This window comes from Cydia amplana, chromosome 18, assembly GCF_948474715.1.
Source record: "Cydia amplana chromosome 18, ilCydAmpl1.1, whole genome shotgun sequence".
Classification (NCBI taxonomy): domain Eukaryota; kingdom Metazoa; phylum Arthropoda; class Insecta; order Lepidoptera; family Tortricidae; genus Cydia; species Cydia amplana.
Window position 1 is genome coordinate 259,361 of NC_086086.1, and position 22,835 is coordinate 282,195.

At 36.3% G+C, this 22,835-nt stretch overlaps 3 protein-coding genes across 5 annotated transcripts in view; 1 reads left to right on the forward strand and 2 right to left on the reverse strand.

The window, feature by feature from the left end:
• LOC134656265 (heterogeneous nuclear ribonucleoprotein 27C) overlaps positions 1-12,291 on the reverse strand; it is a 41,036-nt gene extending 28,745 nt beyond the window's left edge. For all 3 annotated transcript variants that reach the window (XM_063511784.1, XM_063511783.1, XM_063511782.1), the window contains exons 1-2: positions 12,139-12,291; positions 4,792-4,995 (exon numbers count right to left, since the gene is read on the reverse strand). In XM_063511784.1, coding sequence (XP_063367854.1) covers positions 4,792-4,995; positions 12,139-12,176 — 242 coding nt within the window. In that variant the 5' untranslated portion in view covers positions 12,177-12,291. The remainder of the gene's footprint in view (positions 1-4,791; positions 4,996-12,138) is intronic.
• A 485-nt stretch (positions 12,292-12,776) lies between these two features.
• LOC134656390 (arrestin domain-containing protein 5-like) lies at positions 12,777-14,239 on the reverse strand. The gene is made up of 6 exons (XM_063511911.1): positions 14,051-14,239; positions 13,828-13,962; positions 13,535-13,740; positions 13,256-13,423; positions 12,984-13,157; positions 12,777-12,901 (listed from the first exon to the last, which is right to left on the reverse strand). The coding sequence occupies exons 1-6, from the start codon at positions 14,166-14,168 to the stop codon at positions 12,806-12,808; spliced, it is 897 nt and encodes a 298-aa protein (XP_063367981.1). The 5' UTR covers positions 14,169-14,239; the 3' UTR covers positions 12,777-12,805.
• A 468-nt stretch (positions 14,240-14,707) lies between these two features.
• The window catches only part of LOC134656283 (importin-11), a 50,439-nt gene continuing 42,311 nt past the window's right edge, over positions 14,708-22,835 (forward strand). Inside the window, exons 1-6 of the mRNA XM_063511802.1 lie at positions 14,708-14,840; positions 16,113-16,253; positions 16,833-17,053; positions 17,522-17,681; positions 19,002-19,248; positions 21,129-21,407. Coding sequence (XP_063367872.1) covers positions 16,119-16,253; positions 16,833-17,053; positions 17,522-17,681; positions 19,002-19,248; positions 21,129-21,407 — 1,042 coding nt within the window. The 5' untranslated portion in view covers positions 14,708-14,840; positions 16,113-16,118. The remainder of the gene's footprint in view (positions 14,841-16,112; positions 16,254-16,832; positions 17,054-17,521; positions 17,682-19,001; positions 19,249-21,128; positions 21,408-22,835) is intronic.

Sequence of the window (22,835 nt, forward strand, 5' to 3'; positions counted from 1 at the left end):
GGTCAATTTTGTAATATTAAAAAAAAAATTGAGCTGTTCCATAGAAATGGTCAAGGAGAGGTAGACAAAAATATATGGCAAAGATTTTTATTGTTAATTTACAAAGTTGACCCCATAGTAAAAGTTGTTCAAAATCATGAAAAGATTCAGGTTTGATTATCTTGTATCACGTTTTAGATTACACCCTGTATAATAAAAGGAAATCGTATGATTTTGTTTAAAAATATTTGATTCCTAGTCTCTTTCATATTTGATATAACAAATATTTGATGCAACATTAGGTCAGGAAAATAACCAAATATCTGTGTCATTTCGATAACTAAAACGAAAAAAATCACTCAAGAATGTTTCCGCGTCAGAAATCCGTCCAAGCGTGGCCAAATAAAGTAGACACGACGCGAATTATCACCGGAAAGATAAGAAGCGATAACACTCCCACCGTTGAGAATCAATTGTCAGGCCTATACATGAAACTACTACATTGTACTTCGCAACACGCTCTTATGATATCATTTTGAAAACTTCTTCAGCTAAGCACTTTTGTCCGTATTTCTTTCACCAAAACCGCTAAAAACGCTTTGTAAATGCCAAGTTGTTTCTTCATGCTAGCTGATGAGGTGGACTTTAAAGCGATGTTATTGAATGATGCATATTTGATAGCATTCTTTCCACAAATTCCACTAGATCCCACTTTTTGAAATTGTAATTTTAGCACGAGTGGTAAAACAATCAACTTTGCTCCCTGGTTATACAAATCAAAATTATTCAATATTGAACATTACTCCTAATCATTACAAAAACATGTAGCAAATATTTTAGACTTAAATGTTCATAGGAACATAAAGCATATGCAATTTGCGTGACGCTGTCCCACAAACATCTGAACGTACCGACGGCGAATGTTACCGAGGGCACTGCCTGGATGTGGATGTTTAGTTCAGATGAAATTTGTCAATACAACGACCTAGCCTGAGGCTCTACCGTGAAAAACTCGAAATTACTTTATCTGCCTCTCAGTCCACCAGTCGCTTGAATATTATAACCGAATGTTTTTCGGTAGGCCCTCTGATACGGCCATAAGACATGACGCAAAAAAGGATCGGATAAGCTCGGCTGAGCGAAGATGCTCACTTGATGACAATAGGACACAGTGTATGTAGGTATGTATTAGGGATTGCAGAACCGGTACTGTTTAAAAGAACCGGGATTTTCGGTACCGGGCAAAAATGGAACCGGGATTTCCCAGTATTTTCGGTACTTTCGGGACCGCCTTCAAAAATCAGTTTTCTCATCAATTTTCAGTAAAAAAAAGCGTAAAACGACCACGAATCTTTCTTAAAACAATAAAAAAGTAGCACAGTGAAGGTACACACTTTTTTGTACCATAATATGTGTCTTTAAGTCACACAATCATTAATATAATTTGTTTTTTTTTTTCCTAAACTACATGATATTTTTACTATCTTTGTTGATTGGCAAAAACTGAATTGTGGCTCAGTAATATCATAATTTTTTTTAAATATGTAAGACGTTTTGTGAAAAAGGATAAAAAAAAATATAATTTTCGCATGCGTTCAAAATGGGCTGTGGACCTTCGAACATATAATAACAGAACTATCAATACGACAAATCAAGAAATTATTCAGCCAGAATTATTAATTCATTAAAATATCATTATCGTATGTGAGTTTCTTATACCGTGTTTGAATTTGAATTAAAAGTAGTATTTTATTAATTACAAAATTGTCTCTATTTTTGCTTCTAGTTAGTATACAAATATGAAATAACTAATTGTTCGTATAAATTTATTTATCGTACAAACATTTATGCCCTTAACTTAAAGTATCAAATTACGCAATTTTATATTGTCGGCATTGTCAAACCCACTGAATTTTTTTTTAATTTTTTTTAATGTAGTGGTCAGCCGTAAAAGTATTACCATCAGCCTTAGATTGATAAAATATATTTATTTTCTTTATAAAACATGATATTTCACGCTAAGTAACAGAAAGCAGTCAAATATTGTACCGGAAATTTTAGTCCCGAAAATCCCGGGAGTACCGGGATTTTAATTTTGAAATCCCGGTTCTTTGCTTGGCTCTAAATCCCGGGAATTCCCGGTACTTTCGGTACCGGTATTTCCCGGGAGCAAACCCTAGTATGTATACACCCTTAAAACAAAATAACAATTTCCCAAAACGGGCCGTTTCCGAGACATCGAGAATTATAAAAACTCCTCCGAAATATTGAATTCGGTTAAAACATGTTTATTTTAGCGCGCCTTTATCAGATTGCCTTGGTTTCCTCATTACACCTATACGTTGTGAACTGAAAAAAGCAACGCATAGACTTTCACCTTTCACCGTGATCTTTGCAAATACATATAAGTAGGTCGCGATCATGTTGTCTTTAAAGACATATCAGAGCGGCTAAGTGGCTGACAAATATCAAGTATCATAAACGTGTTTCAATTGTGAAGGCGTTAGTGAATTATTTCATAATTGTAACTAAATAACGAACTAACTAACCTACTTCTAAAAGCAGTATCGATAAATTTTGCAAATGCAATGCAGATAACAATATAATAATTTGATTATGATGAGCTAATCTGATGTCGGAGCCAGAGAATAGTGGAATGTATTTGGTAGCTCTAGCTAGATACTTACTAGTAAACTCGAGTTTGAGCTCATGATTCGTTTTAACGAGTCCATACTCCATAGTCCGCGCTTTGGGAATGTAGGTACAAATTGGCAATAGAAGCGTCTTTTTATAAATAATATTTTTGGCTGACTTTTTGACAACCCCGGCTGAGCGAGTTAAAGTTCTAGACTGACTTTATGATATCTTATAAAAAAATACACGGTTATTTTATTTTTCCGGAACTTGATAATCCGGGACACAGCACTGTCCCGAACTGGATTTCTCAAATTTCGAGACACAACCAAATTCAATAACTAAAAATCGGGAGTCACAAAAAAATTTGAACATCTGGGCACCCTACTTGAGGAGAGAGGCATCTTTTTATTCGACCCAAATTTAGCGTCGTTATTGATAACGGAACACTAAAAAGTAGGTATTTAACGCCTATTACGACATTAATGGCCGACTGGCAGGCGAAATTCATTGCGAGGAAGTGTAATAAATGGCCAAGTAAAATCTAAAAAAAAAAAAGTGATTTGCGTACCTTGAACATAACAACTAAAACCTTTCAAGGCTATGACCCTGAGTATGAATGCCCATACTTTTTTTAAAGAACCCCCTCTTTTGGTTGTCACGATCCATTGGGATATTTGGGATTGCCGTAGACAAGATAAATAGGTACATATGTCACCTACTTCAGCAGAATCAGAGACATTCCCCGGTGAATTTACTGCTTTAGTCATTGAGCCAGACAACCAACAATGGAACCATTTTAGAATAACAAGCTAATTATCTTTGCGCGACGTGAGTAGACAGTTTTTTGGTAATTCCCGTCCCAGTGGGTATACAACTCGTACAAGTGTGAAATTATCTCACGAAGTAACTGTATAAGTAAGGTGTAGCATTATAATACAATGCTTCGTATAGGTACCTATAAATCATAAAACTAGACATTTTCATTCATATTTCATAGTATCCCAGAAATGAACAAGAAATATATCAATAAATTAACTCATATGAGAAAATTTTATGAACTTCATAATTATGTAGTAGACACTAGACATAGACAGTAAGTGTGTTCAGGTCGCTTTGAACACATCGCCCGTTTAGCTACTTCTGTTGCCGAGTGGAGATCACAAACATTTTTACAAGCCAAAAAATATTTACACGCCTCTATGACAATATTATGGTCATGTAAATATATTTTTGGAACGTTAGCTTGTAAAGATGATTGTGAACTCGACTGCACGTGATGGTGCAGTCGATATCAATACATTTGGTTCGTATAATATAAGCTAAGCCTATAGTTTATTTTTACTCCGCCAGTTTTCGAATTAGGTCACATTTTACGTTGACACTGGAGTTATTTTGATCACTGAAGGTAAAAATAACAAGCTTTAGGTTCTAAATGTATTAAAATATTTTAGTGATGAACGATTTTAGTACCATAAAAAGTAAAAGTACGTGTCTATTTAAAATAAATAAAATTGAGCATATTTTGGTCATGTAAGGTTGATAATTTTGACGCTCGCTACTGAGCCATTGTAAAAAAGAATTTTAACAATAAACAGGAAGTATTTTGCAGTCACAAAAACGTGCTTTATTCATTAATAATTTGAAGTCGCTCTAGTTATGTTATAACAGCTGAGTCAATAAACATTTATAGGTTATCTCAACATCGCCATTTTGTTTAGTTTTTCTGTCGACCAATGGAATAATGCCATAAATTGTGAGTCAGACAGAATAAATTACCGCGGCATCAACTATTAAGTCTGACATACCTGTGACATATACCAACATAATATACCAAATTTTGAAAGAAAGAAACAATGAAGTGACTCAAAGAAGACAATTTAAAGTATTTTAGCATTTTATGGGCACATGAGCGAAGATCCTTTTATTTATGATAAATGATAATATTATTATGAACTTTCAAACCTTTACGACTTGGAAACCTAAAAAGCCTAACAGAGAAAGAAGTGATCTCTCACAACTCGCTTATTCGGCTCGAGAACGCGCGTATTAGCTAGCTCCGTAGCTGTGCGCACACCACTAGCTGTTGAGGACGGCCATTTTGGCGAAAGGGATGCCAACTTCCGATCGATGGAGTCACTTGATTTGCCTGTCAATTTTGTTGTAAGTTATCCGTACCTTCCATCCAGCTGGTGAGGCCCGTTCTGCAGCACCACGTTGACGAGCGAGGGCTCCGCGAAGGTGACGAAGCCGAAGCCCCTGGAGCGGCCCGACTCGCTGTTCTTCATCACCACGCAGTCGATCACGTCGCCGTAGCGCGAGAAGTAGCGCTGCAGGTTCTCCTGCGACGTTTCCCATGATAGCCCGCCCACGAACAGTTTTCTGAGGAGATAAGAGCTACGTCAGCAAGAGCTTAGGTCAGTGGTTCCTAACCTAATACCCCCGTGGGTACCCCCAAACTGGTATTTTACGGGGGTAATAAGCTAACCTAATATAACAATACAACAAACGTACAGTTTAATTTTTTATTATCATTGGGAGGAGGGGTAAAATCAGGTTCCGTAGTTGGTCATAGGGGTGACCGGATTGAAAAGGTTAGGAACCACTGGCTTAGGTCAATTAATTCATGATTATACCCCGGGGTTTTGGGAGCGGAAATTCGTGTATTTATAACATTAGTTATTGTAAAATAGTTTAAAAGTAAGAAGCTCCAAATGTGCTTAGAAATGTTAGACTACCTTAGCAGGGTATCATGTACCTACTTATAATGTTTTATACTATCCTCTGTAAAGATGAACATGATCGCAATAAAATATGTATATGAATAGTTCCCGTTTTACAGTTTTTACCAGAATTCTGCCAAGGGATTTCAAGCAATTCCGCACCCCCGGGAAAATATTCATGGCTCGGCTAACAAGTTGGCAGTATATTCTCAAGTTTTACGCATTTCATTGACTGCCATACAAGGCGGAAGCATTTCGTAAGCGACATTCTCGTGGAATACCCCACTGTTTTTACTAAAATCAACAAAATTTAAAACAAACTCTTTTATTATTCACGCGCCAACTATTAGCACGCCAGCCCCGTTTAAATTGCCCGAAAGAATACAATGGCCGGCTTTCAAAATATAGGCAGCTATCTTAAAAACGTCGGCTGTTTTACCTTATTCTGTCATTTTGTTGATTAAATTTAGCTGCCATAATGGGAATGAATATTTTACCTCGTCTTTTTACCTACTAAGCATTTACTTATAGCACCTACCTATTTGAAGCAGTAAATCGTTTATTAGAATTTTTATGTTTGAATATGAATGAACGATTTAATAATAGGTACATATATATATAGGTATTTTATTTATTAGTTCTTGGCGTGTACAATCTGTTAATTTCAAATCGGTATATTCGCGGTCACGCTATACATAACTATAACTTCTAAAGAAAGTATCATTTTAAGTATAGTTTAGTATAGGTAAAGAGTTAATCATTGTAAAAGAAGAGTGAAGTCTAAAAATCAAGCCCCCGATATGGACAGCTGAAATAGATGGCGCTACATTTTTGGTGGTAACGGAATTGTAAAATGGAAAGTTGATAGCCAGATATACCGCATAATGTATGGGGCCGTACAGCGACATCTACTTCAGCTGTCAAATTCGAAAGACGTGTTTTACACCCTACTAACTTTGGTATAATATAATAATAAATTCTTTATTTCAGGCCTGCATGCCCATAGTATGGGTAATTGGGTATTCATTTTCTTGCCGAATCCAACAAATTGTGACAAATTAAGAAAGTTAGGTTCAAAATGTTTCCGTTAGACTGAGATAATGTTGGAGGTCATCACTCATCACATTAGGGTTTCCCACTGGAGATTACCGGAATTGGATAACTTTGAATTCCCAGCACTGAGGTGCTGACACATCTGGCTAGAAATATTAGGACTGACCAGTATTACATTTAAAACATCACCCATCCCATATTTTCCACTTTTATGGTAATATTCTATGATGTCTAGAAAATAAATTGTAATTTTACTAGGTAAATGACAGATAACTTTTACTAAATAGTCTGCATTGTGTTGATATTTCAGCAAGTTTTGCTAGTCTTTAGTGTACGGCTCTGTGGACTGTGTAGTGGAGCCTGCAGATATTATGAAATACCTACTTACCCGTTTGTCGGGCGTGATAAAAATGGACCTATTTGTTTTTTTTTTACTGAAATGGCGATTCGCCAAGCTTGCCCAAACATCCTGCTTTTGTACTAAAATGGCAGATCGGCTTGATTTAACCCAGCCATACCTCAACCCTTTTTTTATGAGGCCTAAGAGATAATTTTACCTTGTAGCCCCGGGCCGCAAGACGAGTTTGCTCAAAGGTGTCGTACGGGTGACAAGGCTATGTACTTATCTATACCAGACCTAGTAGCACGGTCGCAGTTTTATCATTTATCACCATGCCTGTCACGTTCTAACAAGTATGTAAGTGCGAAAGTGACGGGCATAGTGATAGTCGATAAAAATGAAACCGTGCTGAGCCCGCAGGATCACCTGGCGGGCGGCCTAAACAAGCCCGGCGGACCGCATGGGGGTGCGGGCCCCTGAGTACCTATAGCTGATTTAACCAATCACAACTTTTTAATAGTGTGAATTTGCGTAATGGCTAATAGTCAAAGCTGGGACTGGGAGTGGAATAACTTTCAATGATATTTGTCAGATAAGCGTCAATAATATGGACCGGTTTTGGAAATTGATTCAATTTCGGTATTGAGAGCTTCGTCTATATTTATTCCATCGCTGGTGACGCTGGTCATATATTTTTGGGCGCTACATCGTCTAAAATTAGCAGCAGAGTTGGGCAAAAATTAACTTGAATAAGAATAAAAATAAAAACAGAAATTTTATTCTTATTCAAATCTATTTGAATTAAAATAATTCTTGCACTAGTTATTTTAGAATAAAATTAAGGTGAATAAATCATGTGACTTTTAAATGCGGAATAAAAAACAGACGAATTATTCTAGAAGTGGGACTATTTTAAATAAGGTTTTATTCAATTAAAATGTTATTTAGAATTAAGTTAATTTTTGTAGTACAATTGGTTATATTTTGTAAGTTGATTTTCACACTTCTATTTAAAAGTCGGATTGATTTGATATTTGTTACTTTAGTTTAGGTACAGTACCCATTAAAGAATTCCGCTATACACTGTCTATCTAGTTCTATCATCCGATCAGGGTGCTTAGCCAACATGCCAAACGTTAACGCTCCTGCGTAGTTGCGTAGTCTCTCTCTATCACTCTTATACATGTATATTAGTGCGATAGAGAGACAGAGATAGCGTTTCGTTGTCCTAGCTCAAACGATTGGCATGGCGATGACAATTTTTCTTTTTAATTTAATAACCAAATCATTAGGTACAATGTAGCTGTTCTGGGAGCCTAGCCAACATGCCAATCGTTTGCGCTACTACAACGAAACGGTATCTGTCTCTCTATCGCACTAATATGTAAGAGTGATAGAGACAGAAAGCGCTTCGTCGTCGGAGCGCAAACGCTTAGCATATTGGCTAAGCCCTCTAAACAGCTAAATTGTAGCCAAAGATTTGGTTATTAAATTAAAAACAAAAATTGACATTTACCTAATGATTTGGTTATTAAATTAAAAAACAAAAATTGGCATCTTAGCTAGGGACCTTGGGTGCGTAGCCAACATGCCAATCGTTTGGGCTACGACAACGAAACGCTATCTCTGTCACTCTATCGCACTAATATGTAAGAGTGATAGAGACAGAAAGCGTTCGTTGTTGGAGCGCAAGCGATTGGCATGTTGGGTAGGCCCCCAGAACAGTTAAATTTACCTAATGATTTAGCTATTAAATTAAAAACAAAAATTGGCATATTGGCTAGGCACCTTGAGTGCGTAGCCAACATGCCAATGGTTTGCGCTACGACAACGAAACGCTATCTTTGTCTCTCTATCGCACTAATATGTAAGAGTGATAGAGACAGAAAGCGCTTCGTTGTCGGAGCGCAAGCGATTGGCATCTTGGCTAGGCCCCTAGACCAGCTAAATTGAACCTAATGATTTGGTTATTAAATTAGAAATAATACGGTTACTGAAACTATGCGACAGTCAATTTGTAAGATTTTATTCCATAAAATAGGTACCTATAAATTAGACAAGAGACTAACTACTATATTATACGTGATTAGTACCTATACGGTACCCAGACTTCATTTTTATTCGTGGAATATTATTTCGAATAAAAATCATGATTATATTTATTTGATTAAGAATAAGTTATTCTCATTCCAACCAACCTGTTAGAGTGTGTGAGTGTGTGTATGTGAGTGTGTTGTGTGAGGTTTTTGTGGTAGAGCAACCACTGTACTATACTTTTCTCAATAAATTATTTGTATTTGTATTTTGTATTGGTATTCAATTTTTTCTCATACGAATTATTCCCGATCAAAATTATTTGAATATTTTTGACGGGAATAAAATCGAGATGATTTTATTCCTACGAATTCTTATTCAAATAATGATTTTATTCTTGAATGCCCAACACTGATTAGCAGGTGCCTACGTTATCAATATGCATGGTCTGTACAAAATAATTGGCATGTCAAATATTGAAGATAAACGATGATAACATTTTAAGACTAGTGATTGAGGTGGTAAATTAAACAACTTCCTCTAGCCTTGACTTTTGTGAAGCAGGTTAAGGTTCTCACTGCCTTAACTGTAAAAACAAGTGCCCTATGGAAGCGATCATTTCAATAATTCATGTTTTATTTATGTCAATGCATGTGAAAATTTTAGTATTTTTAATTGTTGTATGTCACTGGATTAGATAAGTACAAAAAGGAAAACTAAGTTAGAATTTAGCCCTTTTGAAGTAAACTATTTCTTCTTAAAAAAACTAAATTTAGGATTAACTATGTTTTAGATTCAATTGGTTAAACTGACAATGAAGTTGAACCAGTAGTTGACTTGCAGTAAAATTCAAATACCAATAAAAAAAAATACAAACACTAAACAAGTTATGTTAAAGGTATTTTGAAGAGCTGTAAGTTATAACTAAAGAACAGTAAGTAAGAGATTAAGGGGATGGTGGATGACCGCTTCCCCATACAAACATAGTCCCCATTTTCCTCTCTGGTAATTAACATTTTAACAGATGGTTATAATGGTTTGTCTTACACAGTATATGCCCATATTAAAATGCGAAAAAATCGTATAACTTATTTTGAAACTGCCGCCAAGCTGAAGTGGGACTGGGTAGGACACGTTTGCCGTATGCCAGATGACTTGTGGGCTAAATCAACCACCAATTGGGCCCCACAAAATCGAACTCGAGGTCGCGGCAAACCTCGATGGAGTTGGCGGGATGACCTCGAGGCCTTTGACAGGAACTAGTGGGAGACGGGTCAAGACCGGGATACGTGGAAAGGGAGGAGGGAGGCCTTTGCCCAGCAATGGGACACTCTAGGGTCTCTAGGCTCATATAAATAAATAAAAATAAAACTTATTTTAATCTAAGAACTAGTATTAGTTACAAAACTAATGTTGTAAATAAATAGCAGAATCCCTAAGTAATTAATGAGTAGCAATTACTAATGAATTTATTTCAAAGAATAATAATGATAAAAGGAACCACATGGCTAGGTAGGGAGTTGAGATGGCAATAACTCTTAAAGAGTGCTATTTTAAGAACAAATGCCTGAACATGTTGAAAAACAATGTGACATGTGTGCTGTTTGTTGTCGCTTTCAATTTCTTTATTACCTATATGTAGGTAATACACATGTTCTGAAATGGTTGTCCAAATGTCCATTATAACCCGCCTTACAAGCATTATATGAAATAACATTAACTTATTGAACATGTCACCGGTTGCGTACAGTCAAATCTAGAGTTCTTAATTCGCTGACATAAGAGCTATGGAACATATTTTTGAGTATGATGTGTGCACCCATATTTTTACACTTGACTGCACAATATGATTAGTTTGTTTAAGCTAAATTTGCACAGACTTGAATAGAACTAAAAGTAAATGAGTAACATTATATAAATATATTTTCATAGAAACTTGACAAGAATTATGACATTGCCACACTTTGTCTTTGCAAATGAAATGCAGAGTTGGCTTAGTCTGACTCTTAAGTAGTCTAAGTAGTAAAATATTAAATTTACAGCGAAGCATTTTTGCTTCACTAATAAAGGAATGAAGGAGATTAGGGCCTTTTGACACTGCATGTTTATGTTTAAAGATATGTCAAATAATCTGACCTTATTAACTTATCATGAAATTTATTATCAAGTAGTCAACACCAAATAACATTGACTAGTGATCTGATAATGTTAAAATTTAAATTATTATTAAAGTATGAAAAATGTTAAACTTGTTTTGATCTGTGGTGACTCAGAAACATCCATGCCAACACTTGTTTTTATAGGCATTGGGAATTCTAAGAACTGAGCAGACAGGAGCAGTTTACAATTTGGTCATATCTTATCTATGTAATTGTTCAATGGAAAATTAACCTGAGCAGAATAGATAGTTTGTGCTTTCCGTGGAACTAACTATGTAGTTAGTGAAAGTAACATTCACTTTAGTAACAGTTTGAAGTCATGACTCAGTACAGATCGTTATATTTTTTTTATCATGGATAATTTTGGTAGATTGGCAAGTAGGTTAATATTGGTAGATTTGTAGTTATTCGCGCATTATTTGCAATAAAAGATCTAAGAAAGTAGAACATTTTACCACTTGGTAAATTAACAAGCACGTGAATTGTTTCGGCGTCGGCAGTAAACAGCCGTGAACGTGCTAACAGCGCGTTCATGGGAAGGAAGTTTTCGAACGCGCGACGTCGTGTGTAACCATATGTAAATGAATCAGCACGTTTAACCGAGCGCTTGCTCCGAGCGAGCAACGCGGCACTTTGAACGGCCGAGCTCTAATAACCTCGATAACGTTCACTATGATCCGAATTATTCTTCGCAAAATAAAACGCTCCGAATACCCTGACGCGAAATAAGCGATAAGAGAAAGCTACCGATGCCCACATAAAGGTTAATTTCGTAAATTGCGACGTCCCCAAACCGGCTAACTTTTACACAGGGATCTATTATATAAACATCCGCAAGCAATCTTTGCACCGCATCAAGGTTGTAACATCTGAAATTTTGATATTGTGCTATGGGAAAGTAATAGCTGCCATGATCGCATACACGCAAGTCACACGGCGAGGCTTGGGGTCGGTGGCCGCGAGCCGGTAGAAGGCTAATTGACCAAACGTGAACTTTATCCAGATTTAAAAAAGGATTACAGCTATTTCCAAACTTCTTAGTATGGAATAAGTATTTCAAAAAACACAATAAAGTGGGTAACGCTACCTTACAAGCCTCGCTGGCTATTAGTGAAATGCGACATACGAACCAAGCCAACATGCAGTTTGACCTATTATTGTTTGCATACCTTAGATAGCCCTGATTATTAAGTAAAAATGTTGAATAATAACTTACCCCTTCTCATCATCGTCCATGTCTGGATTCATACGCATAACTTACTACTAATTAAAAATAATGGTTGGCACCGGCAAGACACCCCAACCACACAAGCACAGACCCACACGATTATGGCGGACCAACCATATCCGCTTTCTCAAAAAAGTCATGGAAAGCGGAAATAGTCGAATGACAAACGGAATATTCAAGTTAATCAATTTACTTCTTTATACCTCTTGTAATTTTTTACATATAAGTAATTAAATATCGAATATTATTTCTTCAATTTTAAAGTTTATATTTTATAGTAATTCAAATATGATAATTTTAAAAGCAGCTAAAATGTTGCTAGTTTTCTATATCCGGCAATAGGTGGCAGTATGAAGGCACTTTAGGGTTACCATATTAATAATTTAGTAGTGTAGCCAGTGGTAAACCCTGACAATCGTTACAGAAAACCGAGAAAATCCTAGTGAGTTTCTTTATGGTAATAAAGATACATGCCTTTAGAGTAATAAATATTATTTTTATAGGATTTTCAGTGACACAAACTCTGTTTTATAGGATAAAAACTTAATTCATCGATTTGGATTGGAATAATAAATAATAATTGGATCGTAGGTATAAGATAACAGAAATAATTAAAGTGATTGTTGCATAATCAAATAGATTTAATGACTTTCAACTACTTAAATAGTTCTACATGCATAACTGGTATAGTAGAAATTGTCACAGGTATATCCTTATGTACTGAAAAATGATATGGAAAATCCAGTGATACCTAAAACAAACAATTTATATTTTAACATGATGTTAATTATAATAACGTCCAAGTTAAGTACATATATACTTTACAAATTTACCGAGAATTTATATTCTATTTTAATCATAGAATAATCGCTTGATGGATTTGTCGGCGGTATCTTCATGCTCAAGTTGCAAACTTCTTTTTCTTCATTTTTAAATTGGTTGTATGTAACGTTCTCTACCTTTTGTTCTTCCTTTACATAACCCGAAGATACATTATACTCTATTTCCTGTAACGTTACAAAAATAGTGATTTTAATTGCTTGCTTTAGGTACTTGTATTAAGCTTAATTACAAATAATCACAATCTAGGTATCTAAGTACTTACTCGCACTAATGTGATATTCAGCTTCGACAATTTTACTCTGCTCTCATTACATATCATTACTTCAAATGATATTATTTGATTTGGTGCAAATCCAGTATGAGTCTGCAACTGCATTGACAGTTTACTCGAGTCCCAAAATATTTTGTGCATTTCCGTAAATGTGGGCACCTATAAATAAATTTACTTAGTACCTAGGTACTGTTAGTTATTAGGTGGCTAATACAAAAAGTATTAAAATATTATACAAAACAGAGGAAAGGAAACGAGGTTAACACGAACCAAAAATTCTTCTAAGTGGTTGAGATCTACATTTCTCGAAACATTAAATGTTACAAAAGTTTTCTTTTTGAATTTGTAAGCCGCTTTGCATTGCACTTTGATGAAATAAAATACTTTCGCTATGGAACTTTTGAATGATGCTGGTAGGTCTGGTGGCAATGAAAAATAAAATGGGTGTGTATATGTCCCAGGAGCAACAGTTTTTCCTGAAATTTCAATGCTTAATTATTTCATCAGCTTTATAAATAACATCTTATAAACTATGGAGAAAATCCGTAAGTAAGTATGCTTACCTTGCAATTCAGGAAATATATCAGTTTGAATATTAAGGACGACTCTTGTTTCTGAATATATTTTTATATACGGGATTGTTGGCATTGGTCTTGTCCACGATGCCTTACTAATTCCAGTAACATCAAGATCAAAATCTGAAATCAAAGTGATAATTACTTGAATACCTACATTTACTACTCTTACTAACCATGTAATGTTCATGACCAAGAGTAAAGTGTTTACGTTCTATTTTCTGTTTCTGCTTAAATTTCACTACAACAGTCCCCGTTATAATATCACCAGCATAAAAACAACCCTTTGAACCACTGTTCAAAATAATATCACAAGACTGCCAAGGCATTGTATTATTTGTTATCCTAAACTACTCGTAAGCTACGTTGGTAAATATTCAACACATCCAACGACACGAATAAATTATAGATTCTTTATTTTATCTTACGATTAAATTTATCAAGATAACCGATACTTACGTAAAGGCATTGAGGGAGATTCGATATCATTAAATTATTACTCAGACCTTGGTTGTTTTGATAATGATACCTATTGATGATCGTCGAAAAGTGTTGGATAAAAAATGCAAAGATGGGTAACGTACTCAAAATACATTTTTGTACTTAATAATATTTTCGCTGATTATACCAGCTATTTTATTTAGATAAACTGCTCCAGTCACAAGAATTGTTTGATAGAAACTGCAAATCTTAAAATGTTCATCATGTATTAATTACTACAATATATAATTCAATATTTTGTTGATGAAATTGATGAAAAAACGATTCCATTTTTTTGCTCGTACTTTTTGAACGCTAGAAAAGTAAATCTAAAAGTTCTAGAGGTTGAATAAAACTAGTATAGAGCTTGCAACACTAGCGGTGAAAAAAAAAACTTGACATTGACAACTCGCGGCTGGTTATTTCGCATACCTAGGTCCATTATCATTACAAAGAATTTCGGAAGCTTGTGTGGTTTTTACGATGAGTTACATCTTGAAATTACTTCAGTAACTTTCTAGGTAATCTGACTGTGGCATTTTTGCGTTTAAATTAGTCTGGGGGTTGCAGGTGTGATGTGTAAGATACGTAGGCCGAGCTAGGTTATGTTGTCCTTTACCTTTTTGCGGTGAAAAGCAAGTTTGTTTATGCGCATAATATGTTTCTTTACATAAATCTCCTAGTTTTCCTTTCTATCGTACCTTATTTACTATCGAAAGATTATTATTTGCACAGCAGTTTCGTCTTATGCTTAGTATAAACATTGATTTACATAGTGTTAAGTCTGCATAAGTAATAGATATGTGATGTTCGGCATTCGTATGACGTTACAGCGGTAATGATGGTATTGTAGTATTAATTACCTTGCTTTGCGTCGTACATTTAACCTTAGATGACCCTTAAGAGCAAGTAATCAATAAGTTGTTATGACACAGTTTTACTGTTTCAATATGGATTTAAAACCACTCAAGCTCAAAGATTCATTACAAATAGCTTATAAAATATAATACATTCCACAGGAAGGATAGTTGTTACCTATTAAAGTGTAATTATTTCTACATAGCAATAAATTTAAAACATATTTTCAATGTTCTACCACATGAAACTGAATTGTAATAGTGAAACAACTTGTTATTGCAATGTTTACAAATATACACTAGTAACATAACATTCCCTTTCCTCTGTCCAACCAGTCCACACTTTTAGCTAGTTTTTAGTTGTTAGCTACGGTTTCAAAAAAAAACCCTAAAGGGGCCCACTGATGATCAGTCCACCAGATGATATAGGCCTGTCAGTTAAACTCAACAGTTGACAGGCCGATATCTGATATGTCAGGGCAAATCCTGACTTATGGCAAGCCTACACCATTTGTCATACAAGGATTATACAATCAAAAGGATGACAAAGCTTAGTTATTGGCCAATTTTCTAGCAATCATCCTTCTTTTGTACCAGTATTGTCCTAAAATATAGATTGGTTGGACATTTTGGATGTTGGCTGTTGGATGCTGGTAATTTTTGTACCTGAAATATAAAAATAAGTTTCAGATATTTGAATTTATCTGTGTTATTAGTATATCACATACCTAGGGCAGCAAAGTCTCAGATTACATGTAATTATTGGCCGAGGCCAGAGCCAGAAAGCTGCAACTTCATTTTGTGCAGCGGGCCAAAAGTTTGCACTTGCCGGGCAGAGGGCAGAAAAAGAAATTTCAAACTTTTAGCACGTTAATGCAGTAGGGAAAAAAGAACAACATTTATGTTTAACATTTCTTAACTGAATGTTCTCCGTAGCTCACCATGGATCCAAACATCTATGCGCTGGTGCTAGACACCCTGAACCGGGCGACTAGTCAGGACGCAGAGGTGCTGAAGCCAGCCGAAAAGAAGCTGCAAGAATGGGAGATAGAACCCGGCTTCTACTCTGTCCTTCTGGTAAATATTATTATAGTTGGTCAAACCAAATTGTCAGTAAATAAGAACAAAAAAAACTCTACTCATCCTTTTTTGGGTGCTAGTACTAGTGTAAGACAAAGATAGTATGATTCTCTCTATCTATGTTTGAAATAAGACAGTCCTTTGACAAACTATATATTATATTGTTTAATGATTAATGTGCAGCACTTTTCTGTCTCCTATTATTAACGACAATTTTTGATAGTGGTCTTTGCCAGCACTCAAGTTTTTTTCCTTGAGCCTAGCTCTAGCTCAATGTGCTAGCCGCATGTCTTATGCAGTTTTTTTATTACATCACTAGTGAATTAACAGTCAGTAGAAATAAGTTTACTCAACAATAATATGAAATATACCTTTAATGTAATGGGGATGCCCCCAAAATAATTTTAATTTTACACAATACCTTTGCACTGATTTGGCAGTAACAGTGCATCGTCCATAACATAATGCATAACAATAGCATAGACGTGCCATCGGTACTTGACGTAGCAGTTGGCATTGGCACAGGCAGGAAATTTTAGTGTGGGCCAACTCTTACTTATTATATATTTCTGACAGGATGTCCTATCCAACCACACCATAAACGTGAACGTCCGCTGGCTCGCCGTCATGTGCTTCAAGAACGGCGTGGACCGCTACTGGCGCCGCAACGCGCCGCACGCCGTCTCCGACCAGGAGAAAGAGAAACTGCGGCTCGGGCTGCTCACTCCTAACGTTCTTAGTGAACCCGTGGCGCAGATAGCGACCCAGCAGGCAGTTCTCATCGCCAAGATCGCCAGGTAACTAACTATAACAGATCGATGATTATTTACAAGAATGGCATGGAGCGCTACTAGCGCCACTTGCCATCTCCGAACCGAAGAGAAGGAGAAACTACGGCTCGGGCTGTTTACGCTCAACGTGTTCACGTGACGCAGCAGGCCGTGCTCATCTTTGTAACTTATGCCCACTCGCACCATCCCACTAACCCGGGGTTAAGCGGTTAAACTGTTAACGCAGTATCAAATTGTACTGGCAACCTTGGTAACTCCAGGTTTTAACCGGTTAACCCCAGGGTAGTAGAATGGTGCAAGTGGACCTTATTGTTTGTCCAGCAATAGAAAGAGGGTTGATTTCTAGCGTAGTATAATAATTGGCGCCCTGAGATATAGGGTACTGGAGAAAGAGTCCAGAAGAAAACTTAATATCCTTTTATAATTAATTGTTGACATCGGGAAACTTATCTAAAGTTCATATATCTTCATCAGATTGGACTGCCCGATGCACTGGCCAAACCTAGTTCCTGACCTGCTCGGAGCGCTGAAAGCTCCTCAGCCGCTGGTCCAGCACCGCTCCCTGCTCATCTTCCACCACATCGTCAAGGCACTGGCTTCCAAGAGGCTAGCTGGGGATCGCAGGACATTCCAGGTTTTTTTTTTTTTTTATTTATTTAGAAACAAACAGTCTCGTATTGCTACATTGGATACAATAGCATTTAGTAATTTTGTAGACTTACAGTTTCCTTAATTGGATTATATAAACCTGAACATTAAAATATGAAAATACATAAGAATTATGAATTATCTATATAAATCAAACATACTTAAACGGTGTATTAATGAACAGTGCCAGAAAACTTGAAAGTTAACAATTATAATTATAGGTATGTGCTATTACAGTTAAAAATCTTTATAAGCGCTGATTTTCATTGATTTGAATGTATCTTTGTAGATTAAAAAGTACTGTTAAAAAATATTAAAACCGGCCAAGTGCGAGTCGGACTCGCCCACGGAGGGTTCCGCACCATCAACAAAAAATAGAGCAAAAAAATCGTGTTTGTTGTATGGGAGCTTGGGAGCCCCCCTTAAATATTTATTTTATTTTATTTTTAGTATTTGTTGTTATAGCGGCAACAGAGATACATCATTTGTGAAAATTTCAACTGTCTAGCTATCGCGGTTCATGAGATACAGCCTGGTGACAGACGGACGGACAGCGAAGTCTTAGTAATAGGGTCCCGTTTTTTACCCTTTGGGTACCCTAAAAAATTGCTGGACATATAATCCTTTTCGGGGGTTGTGACAGGACGACGTACCTGCGAGTTAGGATTTTTGAGGACTACACTTCGTTAAAGGATTACTTTGTCAGATATACTATTATGTACGTTCCTCAATTACTTAAAGAAGATAGCTGCATGGATCTACTGGAAAAGATATCCCTTATTCAAATCTTATTCTTATGAAATTTAACTTTAAATCTTTATCTATAGGTAATCTGTGATGTAATTATTTTTGAAAAGATGTGTCCCGCCGAGTTTGTTGCCGGTCCCATAATGGGATACCCTCCTCCAATTGAGGGGGGATTTAAATCTTCTCGGGGCAGAGGTGTAGGGTTGGAGCCGGTCTACCTAGCTTTATTTGACGTTCATAAGCGCATTGTAAATATGCCTACTTGAATAAACTATCTTTTATCTTTTTATCTTTTATCTTTTTATCTTTTATCTTTTATATTTTTTATCTTTTATCTTTTATCTTTTATCTTTTATCTTTATCTGTTATCTTTTATCTGTTATCTTTTATCTTTTATCTTTTATATTTTTATCTTTTTATCTTTTAGATTTTATCTTTTATCTTTTATCTTTTATCTTTTATCTTTTATCTTTTATCTTTTATCTTTTTATCTTTTATCTTTTATCTTTTATCTTTTATCTTTTTATCTTTTATCTTTTTATCTATAATATTCCCGCAGGAGCTCACAAACACCGTATACTCCTTCATCCTGAGCCTCTGGCACGAGAACACGGAGCTGTTCCTCCGCCACATCCGAGAGGGCGCCACCACCGAGCTGATCACCGAACACCTGGAGAAGGCCCTCCTCTGCCTCCGCGTCCTGAGGAAGCTGACGGTCTTCGGCTTCAGGAGGGCCCACGAGAGCCAGGATGCCGTGGCTTTCCTCAACGTGGTGTTCGACCGGGCTAAGACCAGTCTAGAATGTAGTAAGTACTAGAGATGCACCGGATATCCGGTTACTATCCGGTATCCGGCCGTTATTTTAGTATCCGGCCGGATACCGGATAGTAAAATTAACACATTTTGGGGTAAAAAATGGAATCTAAAAAACAGTCACGGTCATAATGTAACGACACAGTAGATAGAAATGAATACGTAACCAATGTCACACAATACTTGACAATACACTTATTTGTTTACACAAAAATACGCGCGCGCACTTGTAACTATAAACGAACTTACTACGTAATGACATGATAAAACTCGTTACGATCCTAGAAATGTGTCCGCGCGAACGTTCACTACGAAACAGGTCGAAACCTGCACGACGCGCACCTGCAAAACTCAAAATATAGGTATAGTTCCGCCGGCCGAATATCCGGCGGCCGGATACCGGATATTCGGCCAGTGTCCAGGACGGATATCCGGTATCCGGCCAAACAACTATCCGTTGCATCTCTAGTAAGTACCATCGCCCACACTGTTAACTGTACATCGGTGTATCTTATGCCTTTTGTAATAAGGTCCACCCATGTGCAGTTAGGAGTGTTGCTGTTTGTACAGTCAGCAGCAATATTTGCTAAGCGGGCGAGGTGTTCAAAATGATCTTGACGCGACTTTATTGTTAAGATAAAAACAGCGCGTCAAGGTAATTTTGAACACCTCGCCCGCTTAGCAAATATTGCTGCCGACTGTACAATAAAAAGCAGATAAACAACCTTAGCACAACTTCCAAGAGATGCCTAAGACCTATGCCCTGTTTATCAAAGGCTTGTAACTTGTAATACAAGTGGAAGTCCCTTTCTAATAAAAGCTGTGAAAAAGGGACTTCCACTTGTATTATAATTTATAATCATAATCATAATATATTTATTGTGACTATAGGTATACAAAAAAGGTGTTACATTTTATAAGTACTAAAACCATAGCCTACCATCTTAATGGTGTACAATATTTGTTACTTAAAGCTAAAAAATAATATTTAATGTCATTCTTATAGCATAATTGCATTTGGCTAAGCATAATAAATTATAATTTATAACTAAGACTACTTAATTGACAATCAATAAAGTAAACAAATTTGTTTTGTATAATAATAATTATATTAATTATATACAGCCTTTATTATTTAAAAAGTCAGTAACTGTGTAAAATAATCTATGCAGTAACCATTCATTTATTTTCTTATATAAGTTACAAGCTTTTGATAAACAGGGCACTAGTCACTGAAATCTTGCTGAATTTAGCGTCTTAAAGAAGCGTCGACGCGTCTTTCAGTAATGATTACAAGCGTCATTCAAAACCTCACACCAAACTCTAAACAACGAAATGTTCACATTTCAATAGACTACATGACTAAGTAATTTTTTTTTATGGTATCAATCGATCGAGTTTGTTTTTAGGATCAAATGTCTATATGGGACCCATTGCATTAAAGTAACACAAAAGTCAGATATTGTAGTCAAAGGCCGACAGTCGCACTTCACTCGCGAAACGCCCTATACAAAACGGCCAGAGGCCGTGACGTCAAGGTCTTTGGGAGCCCATCTTGTAGTATGGACCAAACAAGAAAATTGCGTTTTTGTCGGTGAAATATTGCGTTTATGTATATAGTTGCTATACAATATTTTTTTGGATGAAATGTAAGGAATCGAATGGTACCCTTACTTTTATCGTTTTTGGAAGTTAAAAAAAAACTTAAATTTTGAAACTTTCGGGTCCTGTATTTTTGTAATTTTTCAATATTTTATTTTAATATCCACATTATTGTGATAAATTGCTCGTTTGCTATCTATTTTACTAGATTTTGTTATAAAATTCAACATGTGTCATCATCCCAATTGTCTCAAAACCCCTTTTTTCCCAGGAAAACTCCTCAAAGGCCGCGGCATATACCCCCTGGAACTCTGCGAGAAATTCATCATCCACCTAACCAAAGTTGCGTTAGGGGTCCTAGGGGTCCACCCCTTGTCCTACGTGCCCCTAATCAGACCCTCCCTGGAGTTCGCCATGTACTACTGCTTCACGGAACAGGGCATGAGCTTCGTGTACGAGCGGTTCAACATACAGTGCCTGAACATTGTGAAGGGAATTCTGCAATGCGTGGAATTTAAGCCGCCGAAGGGGGATCAAGTCAAGGAACCATGTAAGTTATTTAATCATTTTAAATTATGACGACCGGTCTGGCCTAGTGGGTAGTGACCCTGCCTGTGAAGCCGCGGGTCTGGGTTCGAATCCCAGTAAGGGCATTTATTTGTGCGATGAGCACAGATATTTGTTTTCTATGTATTTAAGTATTTGTATATTATATATATCGTTGTCTGAGTACCCACAACACAAGCTTTCTTGAGCTTACCGTGGGGCTTAGTCAATTTGTGTAATAATGTCCTATAATATTTATTTATTAAAAAAAAAAATGTTAGTTTCTTTCATCACTTCACTTCACTACATAGTATAAAACAAAGTCGCTTCCCGCTGTCTCTCTGTCCCTATGAATGTTAGATCTTTAAAAGTACGCAACGGATTTTGATGCGGTTTTTTTAATAGATAGAGCTATTAAAGAGGAAGGTTTATGTATAATTGGTTAACCCGTGCGAAGCCGGGGCGAGTCGCTAGTTTTAAATATAGGCCCAACCGGTAGAAATGGATTAAAATAGACACTAGAAGTATGCGAAAAATGTATGGGGGAATCAACTTTTTTTATCACTCGTTATCATGGTTTTACGGTCGCCTGCGTCACTTAGTTTCTTTCATATTAAATACGGTCTAATACAAATTTGTTAAAAATAGCTAGTGATATAGACGGGCGACGTTGCGAGTAAAATTTAAACAGGAAATTTTCCGGAGTAGGTGAGGTAAATTATTTCAGATTACGTCATATCCTTATCTCCATCGGAAATAGATCCCGTCTTTACACTCAATACGAAATTAACATGTATAATAGGCTACATGACTAATTTTTTTTATGGTATCAATAGATCGGGTTTGTTTTTAGGATCAAATGTCTATATGGGACCCATTGCATTAAAGTAACACAAAAGTCAGAAATTGTAGTCAAAGTCCGACAGTCGCACTTCACTCGCGAAACGCCCTATACAAAACGGCCAGAGGCCGTCACGTCATCGCCCATCTTGTAGTATGGACAAAACAAGAAAATTGCGTTTTTGTTAGTGTCCGACCGAAACATGTTTTTTTGCCGAAACCGAAACCGAAACCGAATGTTCGGCTTTGGCTCTAGTTTCGGCCGAAACCGAAACCGAAACCGAAACTTTTGAAGACTTGTAAAAATCGTTGAAAAAATGTCATAAAACCGCTTTTAAACTCATATTAAGGAGCTGTCAACACCCAATGTCCTTGAAATGTATGTTACTTAAGGGGCTCCGCCACGCCAATGACCTTCGATCTGAATCCCTTAGTTTTCTTATGTTTTTTGTAGCTTATCATATTAACAGCAACGGCTTTAAGCAATGTAGTAGTCCATATTTACTTCAAAGTTCATTGTCTTCGAGATATTTGGCATCAAAGTTGAACAATTTAAGGCCAAAGAAACTGATATTCCGGCCATAACTTTTGT

What these genes read in the sequence shown, in the direction of transcription:
- LOC134656390 (XM_063511911.1), bottom strand. Translation starts at nt 14,168, where the DNA reads ATGCCTTGGCAGTCTTGTGATATTATTTTGAACAGTGGTTCAAAGGGT. An exon ending in GCAGAAACAGAAAATAGAAC is followed by an intron (nt 13,963 to 14,050) that starts GTAAACACTTTA and finishes CTTTGATTTCAG; the next exon opens with ATTTTGATCTTGATGTTACT. An exon ending in ACCACTTAGAAGAATTTTTG is followed by an intron (nt 13,424 to 13,534) that starts GTTCGTGTTAAC and finishes ATTTATTTATAG; the next exon opens with GTGCCCACATTTACGGAAAT.